This window comes from Terrapene carolina, unplaced genomic scaffold (genome assembly GCF_002925995.2).
Source record: "Terrapene carolina triunguis isolate 2854851 unplaced genomic scaffold, T_m_triunguis-2.0 Scaffold120, whole genome shotgun sequence".
Taxonomy (NCBI): domain Eukaryota; kingdom Metazoa; phylum Chordata; order Testudines; family Emydidae; genus Terrapene; species Terrapene triunguis.
This window is the reverse complement of record NW_020664471.1, coordinates 1,712,441-1,724,390: the sequence shown is the minus strand read 5'-3', so window position 1 is coordinate 1,724,390 and position 11,950 is coordinate 1,712,441. Positions and strand designations below refer to the sequence as shown.

Here is an 11,950-nt window from a genome sequence, read left to right as displayed (position 1 = left end):
CTGCCCCCCAGGACCCTACCCCCTACCTGTACCCTGACTGCTCAAAACCTTATCCACACCCTCCCCCAGAAAGCCCCCCCCGAACTCCCGACCCCCCCCGTCTCTTGACTGCCCCCTCCAAAACCTCCCTGCCCCTTCTCCGACCACCTGCCCCCCTTGTTGTTGGCCTTCGCCTAACGTCTCTGTGAACTTGCTCAGGAACGGCCTGAGCCGTTCGTCCTGGCAGGCTGGCTGGCAGGGGAGGAGGAGCGGGGGAGGAGCTCCAGACTGCCGGAGGCGATCTGCGAATGCAGGGAGGGAGGGAGGGGGGGGGAGTGATCTCTGCTGCAGGGGAGAGGAGGAGGGGCTCTCTCTGGCTGTCGGAGCCCCATGTAAGTGGCACCATCCGGCTGGCTGCCCTGTTAGCCGCGCGCGCTCTGCGGGGGGGGGGAAAGTCTGGACATTTACAAATTCCCCCCGGACGCTATTTTTAGCTCAAAAATCCGGACATGTCCGGGGGAATCCGGACGAATGGTAACCCTACCTAAAGACCCTATCTAAGCAAAAACTCCCATTGGATGGAATCTTGCCCACACAGTCTTGCAGGATTGGGTACTTAAGGAATGTCAGCTTTATGCATTTGCCTTTAATAAATGTGTAGCAAGTTAGTTCGTATATCAGATGCCTACTTTGTTTAGGTGAAATTCACTTTGCCTTATGCAAGTGAAGTGACAGGGATTGGAGGGAGGTAAAATTCACTTCCCAGCCAAAACCACTCTGCAGGTGCTACTACAATTTATGAGGTGAAATAGCAGCCTTCGCTGCCATTTCTTTAGGGTGTTAGGCCCCGGCAGCCATGTAACTGACAACTCCACTGTCCCCAGTGCCACCTCTGCATTGGCCTATGTTGGGTTAGCATAGAGACCTCTGAAACCAATGGAGTTATAGTGCCTTGAACCAGTATAAAGGAGCGGAAAAACAAGTGGTCTGTGTCTGCTCTAGTTTTCCCATCAGCCCCTCTAGAAGCTTTAACTGGTGTAGACATTCTTCCACAGACACTCCACAGCAAAGTCAATACCCCCTGCCACTTGCAGCACCTGTTTAAAGGTTAACTTTGTTCATTCCAGCAATTTGTGTATCTCACTAAAATGCGTGGCAATATGCACCCAAAACTCAGTCAATCATGCTGGAATGAAATTCATAAGCAGCACAAGGCATATGCACCCATTTACATTCTCAAAAAACAGCTTAAATGCCACAAAGCCTATGTGCCAGCCCACTGCACAGAGTCAATTTCACCTACTAATGGTTGGGAGACATTGCAGAATCTGCAAATTCATTAATTTTGATAAACAGATACATGATCAAAAAGAAAAATACAATAGACCCCAAACTATACTCTGTTCATTTATTTTGAAAACCACAGTTTAGTTTAAATTATGAAAACACTTAATAGTTATCCAAATTACAGTGCACTTAGGAGCCCCAGTCAGGAATCAAGACCCCATTGTGCCAGGCACTGAACAAACAATAAACAAGACCAGTCACTGCCCCAAAGATCTTACCATCTAAGTAAATATCTCATAGTATAGGAAGTTATATGCATAACTTGTAAAAGTAAATCTTAGTAAAGTGATACCAAAATGCAGCACTCTGCTGCTAAAGCCACATTGTCAGGTTAAGATCTTTTTTCTTGTTTCCTATGATACTAAGAACAATTTAGATTATTAAAATGCAAAAACACTTTAGAAATCCAATTAGTTTTTTCCACTCTTTATGCTGTTTCCTGTTACATTTCTCTCAGATTGAACAGAACATAGCCTGGCCAGTTTCATTCTTTATCTTGCTAGTTAATTTCTCTTACAGGCCTCATGTATGGCACAATGTTCCAAGGTCTGGTTTGCAGACAGTAAAATGGAATGCTTGTTTGATTTTTTTTAAACTATTTCCATTGGAATTAATGATACAATCGTGGAAACAATTCTGTCATTCAGGATTTGTAAGAGGGTTTTTTTTATTATTATTAAAAAAAATCTAAATTTAGGACCAAATTTGATTGGACACTGTGGAGTCAGACCATTTCTGAGTGGGGAGGTTGAGAGATTTGTCTAATTCACAATGTGAGAATTAGCTCTGAACCCTTCAAGAGGAATCCACATGGGCTACTAGAATCAATAGGATTCTACTCACCATATCCCTTAGAAGGATGGGTCTTGGTGATGTTCTGCAGTACCAAGGAAAAAGGCCTATTCTATTAAATATGGCATAATCAACAGGGCTGATTTTCCCTCCCAGAGTACAACCCACAAGGGAAGTCTCTGTGAGGCTCCTCTCAGGGAGATCCCTCTACACTCTTCCTTCAAGGGTTACAGGATTTGCCCCTGAACCTGATCAGTCCCCAGTGAGCAAAGCAGATCTCAGGGAATCCACAGAAATGGCCAACTTCACAGAAGTCCTGTGCTTCCAAACCCTCTCTCCTCTCCTCCAGATTCTCTTACTATTCCACTCCATTAAAGCAGTGCTACTAGGGGCTCTCCCTGGCCTGGCCATGGGAAGTGGGCACCACAGAAGAGATATTAGAGCCCCAGGCTATATTATTTTTTCCTGAAGGGTACAAGGTGCTTCTCCCGGGCCCCACCTCTGCCCTCCCACACCCAAACTCTGCCCCCTTCCTCCATGCGAAACCTAAACCTGCAGAGCATCTTCTCTGAGGTCCAGAGGAGGATGGGAAGGGAGAAATGGTGCCACAGAAGTGACTGAGCTACCCATCAGCACAGGACTGGGGAGATCCACAAGTGAAGGGTCTCCTGCATCTGTGGATCTAAGAAAGACTATCCAGGGCCATGCTATTTTCTCCTGATTTGATGCATTGTAGCTCAAAAAAGGTCTGTGCAGACCAAAAAGTCTCAGTGTCTCATCCTCTCTACTAATTAATTGTACTAACAACTTGACCCAAATTAAATCTTCTATGTGATCTGATAACATTAACAGCCTGTTTGTGGGAGAAAAGTTACCTGTGCATGAATGTAAGTGCTTTTATAATGTGCTTTGATATGAATACCTCAGTACTAAAAAACACACAAAACAGCCCTACTGGAAAGACACTTAACTGATTTTTACCAAAGTTTACCCTCTTGAAGTCTGTATTGGCATTCCTAGCCCATCCAAACCTCCCAGTGACGTCAGTGGAAAATCTGAGTGCTGGAATTGTAGGACTGGGCCCAGATCCTCAGATACAGTGAGCAAGGATAGATGCCCCCCTAAGCCACCTTTCACCTACCCAGCAGTCCCAGAACCAGGGGAATAGAAAGAGCCTTCTATATGTCTTAGAGCAGTGTCTGGGCTGCTCTAAGTTACTTCCATTAGAGTGGCCCCCTCTCAGCACCCCATGACCTGTTCATTATTTGTATTACAGTAGTACCTCAAGACCCCAACCAAAACCAGAGCCAGATTGTGCTAGGCCCCAGTTTGAGGCAGCTTTGGCTCAAAAGGGACTTAGGCAGAACCAAGAGTCTGGACCTTGAGGTATAAAAGTTTGGTGCATCCTTTTCAAACTAAAAAGATAAGATACATCTATGTTATTGCCTAAACATTATCTTATACAAGAATTATTTTGTTCTATAGGCATTTGAAGCAAAATTGTTATACAAAAGAAAACACGAGTATTTAGTGCACCTCTCTTATTTAATGTGTTATTTAGCACCATATTATTATACATTGAGAAGTCTATAAGTAGTTGGTAAAAGATTTATATATGGGTAGATTCATGGGTATTGGAGCAGAATTTTGATACTCAGGTAGGTATGCCAGTGTCTTTCAGCATATAAATAGATGGACCTTGAGCTAAAACTAATTATAACAGATTAGAAATATGGCATTACCAATCTTTGTTTGCATAATACATGTAGCTCAAAGGTTTGAAGCCACTTGCTCCTCACCCTGGTCTTAGGGTTGTCTGATCTGAGCTGAGATCTGGAATAGATCTCTTTTTTAATATTTTGTTTCGCTATGTCATCATCTGGACAAAGTTCTGGTTTGATGATATATTTCCTTACTTTTATCGTTAATATTCAGAAGTGTCTGCACTCTATTGAAATTCAATAGTCCTTAGACAATAGGGCTGGATTCTGCAGCCTTTACAAGGCAAAACTCCCTCTGATCTCGATGAGAATTTCCCCTGAGTAAGGATTGCAAAACTCAGGCCTATAATTCTGTAAATTTAAAGGGTTTTTTCTCTAGATTATTGATAAAGCATTAAAATATCATTTTATAAAAATGAGTTGCCTATAACATACTGCACCATTTGAATGGAGTGCACTGGCTGCAGACCAAGATGATAGCTGTGACACTGTTATAGCATGCTGTATACCACGGGGATATTGTGTTACCGCAGGAAAAACATGAATATGACATTAGCAATATCCATCAGCAGCCTAGTGATTTCTTCTGTACTGAACTATTTTACAGCATAGGCAATTTTCCACCCCACAGGGTGTTCTGGCCTTTTCAGCTTTTTCACTTCTTCAGAACCAACAAAAAAAACTTCTGTTCACCAAGCCTGACTAAGTCCTATGCACAACATTTATTTTTCTAACTATACATGGGTAGTTCAGAAGCACTGTTTTAAAATATTAAACATAAGACAAGCTGTTCACAAGCAGAATTGTAAACAACATATGTATGGGGTGGTACATGCCTATGCCATCCTCGGAGCAGCTCAGGGAAGGGATTCCTCTTTGCTCCACTATGAGGGAAGTAGTTTACTGTAGCTCTTGAAATGTTAATTCCCCCTCCACTCTGGCTGGCATGTAGGGGAGAAGACCCATTGCTCCCCATCTCCCTGCTTTGCCTCAGCCCACTCCTACGCAGGGTTGGGGAGACAGCACTGACCTCACAAACCTGCTCTCTTTCCGGCACCTGGGGTGGCAACTCAGGCAAGCCACATTTGGGGGTGGGGAGGTACTTAAGCTCCCTTACCCCAAATCACTGCACATGGATATGACAATCTTCCTCCTGAAGACACGCTATAGACATGAGCAAAACACTTTGCCAGAATGAAAAGACCTGAACATGCATGCACAATAAATTTAAAACCACATGTATTCTCTTTATGAGCTATACTTGGCAATGGAGACATGTCAGCTTTCAAGCTTCACATCTCATATCAAATGCTATTAATAGAATTACATTTTAAACTAATGGTGAAATGGCATAATTAGTTGTGTGTGTTGATTATTGCTCCCAATAAATGGTTGTAGATAATTGCTTTATTACTGCTCTCTAGTCTCATTTAGATAGCTAGCTTCTCTCAGTCTCTAAAAAGAGAGTACAAATGTGGTCCTCAATTAATTTGTATCTCTGATATAAACAGAGTGGGTACTATTCTACTCCCCCTTCACAGCAAGGTCCATATGCATCACACCAATTAGTCATAGAACTGACATTAATGCTAAGTCCCCCACATTTCAGTGGGAGAACAGACTCCCAAGAGCATGCATTTGTGTATGTTTATCCACTCAATATTTGGAGGCAGTGTGTAACCTGCTCTGAGCTGCCAGCTAAGTACTAGCTTGATAAAACTCCCAACACTTCAATGGCAAATCCCATCATTTTATATTTTTTTCTTGTCAGTCAGATTGTGGCCCAGCCAAATGTGACTGCGCAGGGGAATAAAGGGGGACCAAAACCTTAACTTTTATATGGCCACTTTAGCTTTCCCTGCTGCACAGCTTGGGTATAGGAGGCATAGTAAAGACTGCAGCCCAGTATTCTCCTTCCACGCAGGTAGGCCAGGAGAAGGTACAGAGGAAGAGGAAATGGGAGGAGCCTTGACTCCCCCATGCCTCCCTTAAAGTGGCCAGCAGAGCTAAGCCAGCACAAAGTGGAGAAAGGACTTCACTAAATTACACCCTCTTCACAGCAAGGGAAGGGACTGTAACTTGAGTCACAATTCCTCCCAAATTCCTCCTTAGTGTGGTACAGCTGTGTTCCATCCCCTCCTACAAGGTTGAGCTTAGAGGTTCAGTCTAGTATTATTACAGCCCTCATGAACTAATGCACACCTGAGAGCAGGGGCCTGGTCTTTTTATTTGTCCCGTGAAGCACCTTGCTCACCCACAGCACCATATAAATAATAATGTCAAGGTAACTTTTGACACCGCTTCTATTGATTGTGGGGGTGTAGGGATGGAAAACTGATTATATGTTCAGATTGATGACTCATCAGTTCTGCTGAATAAAGTGAGAAGTTGACTTTTCTCATGATGAAATTATTCAAAGACTCAAAACAGTCTTTAGGAAACATTTCAATAATTGAAGTTGGAAGATTAGAGGTTCTATTTCACCACAGCCAGCCAAAATATTTTGTTTTTAAATAACAGGATTTTCAGTAAGGATGGATAGTATTTTTTGTTCTAAGAATACAGCAATCAAACATTTCTCTAGGAAGAGAGTATCAAAGGGGTAGCCGTGTTAGTCTGGATCTGTAAAAGCAGCAAAGAGTCCTGTGGCACCTTAGAGACTAACAGACGTTTTGGAGCATGAGCTTTCGTGGGTGAATACCCACTTCTTCAGATGCATGTCATGCTCCAAAACGTCTGTTAGTCTATAAGGTGCCACAGGACTCTTTGCTGCTTCTAGGAAGAGAGTGGGGGAAGGCAACCTTTTTAGAGTCACAATTACGTGTGAAGATGCATCAGTAGTACCCAGATTCTCTGCACTCCAAGACTTTCCAAAATGCTGCTGCTTCAATAAGAGCCTCCAGTTTTTAAAAAAAATAAATTGAAAATCATTCCTTGGAGTCATTTGAGTTTCCAGCCCCAGATCAAATGAGGAATTGTCTTTCTTCGCTTTCTCATCATGTAGCTGATTTTTTTAAAATACTGTAATTCACTAATTGTGTTTTCCTGATTCTACATGCTAACTTATCCAAGAAGTCCTTAAATTGCTTAGCATCCTCAGTGAAGTGAATCGGAGTTAAAAATTGGTAGGACTTGGGCCAAGACCCTGCTAACATACATGTTCTTAGTTTTAAGTATTATGCATAATATTTGCATGATTGAGGCCTTTTTAAGGAAACAGCCTTTTAGCAAAATCCAGATCACATTAATACATATTCACATGCAGTTGTGCAATTCTAGACATTTCCCCTTGCAACAATATACTGATTACTGTATTCTTGAAAAAATTATCCATCCTTAGGCTCACAAAATTGCAAATACCATATTCTTTACTTAAAAAAGAAACTTAATTTCAACTCAGCGAGATAGACCTCCCGTATCTTCCAAGATGACTTAGGGTTTTTTTCCTTTTTTTCCTAGAGACCATCTTGAATTTCTGAATCATTTAGTCATTAAAAAGCAATTTCTCAGACCAAAAGAATCTCCCTGACAGTCAATTGACTTCTTACATACCCTGTATTCCCTTGAAGTCTGTGGGATCCTTCGGGTGAGTGTAAACTACTTGAATGAGTGAATTCGGCAGGATCGGGCCCATAGTATGGCTGATGGTTTTGACATTTGGCTATAGAAGAACTATAACATTTTCAGTATTCAATTTAAACCATATACAGGCTAACACCTATTCACTCCTTACTATTACAGAAGTGACAGGCAGCTACTTAGATCTAATAGACAAGTGTACTGAATGGCTGATATATGAGGTTATCCTGCATACAATGCTGTGTATAAGGCGAATGCGTAAGAAATATACCCCCTCCTTAGACACCCAGACACAGGATGGGCTTTTTGCTATATCCTTAATTTAAACCGATCCACGGATCATATCTGTGATTACAGCAGCACCTGAACTCTATCACCCTGCCTGGCACCTGAGCTAAGAGATAGAAGAGAATTAAGCCAACAGCAGAGAGATCTCCCGGAAAGCAAATTAAAACTAAGGCGATCGCCAACTACCAAACAACAGTAGCGGGCTCTGCCAAGCCAGGCACATTGGGTCGCCTAGCCCCGGAGCAGCACGTCCCAGTGGAAAGGAAGGATGCAGCCCCTGAACAAGGAGGAGGGCACCACCAGTGATGGGGGAAGAGGCTTGAGGAGGGGTCCGGGTGCAGTCCCAGCTGTGAGGAGAGGGTGGGAGTCTCAGCCTGAGTATGGCGGGGTCTTCATTGGGGCAGCATCCAGGCAGCTCTAAAGCACGCACGAGCCTCTCTCCCCCAAACCCTTCACCCTCTCACATCTCTACAGCAGACACTTGAGCCCTGCAGATAGGTGTCCCGGGGGCTTTACGCCAGATCACGGGGGTTTCGTGCAACCCAAGAGCCTGGGCTTCCTCCCCCACCTCCCTCCTTTGGAGGGTCCGATCAGACTGTCCCCTCTACTTTCGGTGGGACTTTGAAAAGGCATCGCATGCGGGATCGTTTCTCCAAGGGCACCGGCATAGACCCTTCATTCAATCACCTCCGAGCCGTGATGGTTCAAAGCCAGTTGGGCAGCCCCTGGCCGGAGACCGGCTGCAGGAAGGACTTACTGTGTTTTCTTTGCCACTGCCCCCTGCAAGCCCCACGCTCAGCAGCATTTCTGGACGCCCCTGGGAAGCAGCTTCCGAGGCATCTCCCGTTACGGTACGTGCCGCTGGTGAATGCAATCCTCCCCTTACCATTAGATCTTCGCACAATGTTCTCCAGAAAGGTGTTCTGAGGAGCCACCAGCCCTCTCCTTCCCCCAGCCATAGTCATGTCTTCCGGAGTCCAGCGCGGAGGCTTGGATCAGGGCTGCGCGAAGCTAAGCGCTCCCACTCCACGCTCTTCCCGCTCTGAGCGCCTCATGCTCTCCGCTGGGACCTCACCGGCTCTGCAGCATCAGCTTCTCCAGCCACCCAGCCTCCCACTGCATCCCTGCTGCTTCGGCCGCCGCCTGGACCGGTCCGGCAGCGCCCTCTGCTGGGCACAAGCTCAGCCATTCCCAACCCAGGTCCTGATGCTCAGGCTGCGGGAGCCCGAGGATGCTGGAGGAGACAGGCAACGCCTGTACTGCAGCACCCTCACCTGGGCACAAAGAAATATGGCGCTGTCTGAAGCGTGCCTGGCCCGACTTCCCTTCTGCAGGCAAAGAGCCAGCATAAAGGGAAGGGAAATCCTAACGACACACTACTAGTGTGGACCTTTAACCTGCACAGCTGGGGTCAGCTTTGTAAGACCAGGGCCAAGTTCCAAGCACACCCGGGCCATTTCATAGCTTAGGGTAAAAATCATGGGAAACCCCCAAACATATCAACTTCATCTGAATTTGCTTTGAATTATAGAGATCCTTCAAACCTATCAGGCAAAGCTTAGGGAGTGAATCCAGCCAGCCAAAACAGAGGGCTGGAGTCACCCTCCCAACCTTGTACATTAGGAATAGCTCCACTGATTTAACAATGGTGTAATCCCAATGTAAGGGAAAAGGGGGGAAAATAAACCCAGGGCTTCAGAGTTCTAACAAGAGTTGACTACTACACTAAATAATGTCTGGGTAATCATCTCTGCTGCCCCCTAAGAGCCATCCCCCAAAACTTTTATCACTTAAGAATGAAATAATAAATACACCCGTACTAACCTTTACCAGGCACACTGAGACCCTCAGATGGAAAATACTAATGAAGTGTAAAGTGTTACCCTTAATGTTCTTAAAACATGTTGATATATGTCTACACTTACCGGGTAGTTCGACGGCTGGCAATCGAAGTTCCGGGTTTGATTTATCGCGTCTGGTCTGGACGCGATAAGTTCAACCAGGAAGTGCTCGCCGTCGACTGCGGTACTCCAGCTAGACGAGAGGAGTACCGCGGAGTCGACGGGGAGCCTGCCTGCCGCGTGTGGACCGCGTCTGAACCGCGGTAAGTTCGAAGTAAGGTATGTCGAATTTAGCTACGTTATTCACATAGCTGAATTTGCGTACCTTACTTCGACTTGGGGGGTAAGTGTAGACCAAGCCTAAGCCTCACAACACCCCTCTGAGGGAATTAAGAGTTACTGACCCTGTTTTACAAATGGAGCAACTAAGGTCTAGAAGTTAAGGACTCTGATTCTAGGGTGGGTGCCCAATTGAGATATCATGGCATGATTTTCAGAATAGTAGTCACAAGGCCAGATGATCCTCAGCTGAACTCAGTAAAGCTACACCCATTTATAGCAGTTGAGGATCTGCCCCCTCTTTAGGAATCATTCTGGGTTTTCATTCATTCCTAAAATGATTTATTTTAAAAGGCTGTTTTGTATTATGGGGCTAAACATCAGCTCAGTTAGAGTGAAGAGAGAGATATTTAAATTGTGTAAGCTTTGATGTTTCAAAGAGTTTGATCTATTTAATTTGTAAAGGTTTCTCTTTAATGGATTAAACTATTCTTCTCCCTTCTAGTGATAAATGGGAGTAAGGGCATACTCAGCTCTCTTTAATTTACAGAAGATAGAGGTACATATCTTATTCCCAATACTGTTGGCTCTTACTATCTATAGTGCATTTTAAAGTGCAGTTCCTTCAGACTCTGCTTCCTTGTGTATATCCAACACACCCAAGATCTCTCTCTCTCACACACACACACACACACACACAGGTTCCACACTGAAGAATCACTCTGTGGAAGTAGCATTATGGGTTCTATGTTTATTGTCTCAAAAGGCCAAATTTTTAAGAGGTAGTTAGGTGCCTAAAGATGCAGATAGATGCCTAGTGGGATTTTCACAATCATGTATCAAGAGCTAGAATATGCAGTCGACTCCTGCTGACACCAGCAGCATAAAGCATCCCTAAAGACATTTTAAACCAGCCAGCAGAATATTTCCCCAGGTCTCCCCCACTCCCGTTATCTCTGGCAGCTGGCCAGACCCAGGATCAGAGAAGTATACAGGTAAAGTCACCTGTTTACACACATACACCCCTTCCCCTTCCTGAACTGCACCAAGCACTGATGGGCTGCAACTCAGGTTCTGGACATTAGCTCATTCATTTTGCAAGTAAGAATTCCCTTCCCTCCAAGGAAGGGATTTTCCAAAGCCTACTCATTACCATCTATACAGATTCAGCATAAAAGGCTACTATTATGATTATGCAGGATTCTATACCCATTGTGCTCTAACTTTGCACAGTTTAAATGGCAATATAAGGTGGAAAGCAAGCAGACTTCTCCTTATCTCCTCCTCTTTAGACTTCACCCACAACAAAACCTGATTACTCAGGCTTTGTGTAGATGTAGTGAATTTTCCCTTAGTTAATATGTGGATACTGCACTGATGTTTCACACTGGACATTCCAACTTTGAGTCTAATGTAGCTCGGTTTCTGGAAAAATTTAAACTGTTACAAAGACAGATGCAATACCTTGCTTGGGTCATCCACCTGCCTTTACAGTTCAATGGTCCTCTGAAGAGATGACTATTCAGGTATCTTTAGGACTTTAAAATATAAGGTGCTGGTTTTTGTTCAGTAAAGGCATTTGGGCAGATCTTAAAAATGGAATAATCTTGACCCTCCCCCTTGTTAGGAAGAGCTACCAGCTGTCAGTCAGAATCAGATTGGCTGAGTTGTCCAGCAAAATAGGAACATTCACTCATGTTTTACTGGGCTATCATTTTCATTGGTCTGAAAGAAAGTTATAGATCATTTCTACAACTCTCTTCCCCCCAAAAAACCCAGTTAAAACCAAATATGCCTTTAGTAATATTCAGAGCAGGTATTCTAAAAGAATGAACTGGAAGAGATATTAGACAGTTCACTGATGGGATAACAGCTATTAATCTCTTAGAAGGACTCTTCTCAGGTACATATTGGTCACTAGGCACATTCCATTCTTTAGGGAGGTACAAATTTGAGATGATTTGTGTTTCTAAACAAGGATCTATGCTTAGCATCTGGAGCCCACTTTATTCAGAGTGAGTGAGATGACTATATAGTATTATTCACCTATACATGTATCAAAGTTTGCCTTTCACTACCAACCCTCTCAGGGGAAGTCAGTCATAGAAACACTGAGAATTTTTT

General features: G+C 44.0%; 1 protein-coding gene across 1 annotated transcript in view; it reads right to left on the bottom strand.

Moving 5' to 3' along the window:
* Positions 1-8,671, bottom strand: part of KCNH1 (potassium voltage-gated channel subfamily H member 1) — a 324,526-nt gene extending 315,855 nt beyond the window's left edge. Inside the window, exon 1 of the mRNA XM_026652552.1 lies at positions 8,593-8,671. Within this exon, the coding sequence (XP_026508337.1) occupies positions 8,593-8,671 (79 nt within the window). The remainder of the gene's footprint in view (positions 1-8,592) is intronic.
* Positions 8,672-11,950: the final 3,279 nt, after the last annotated feature.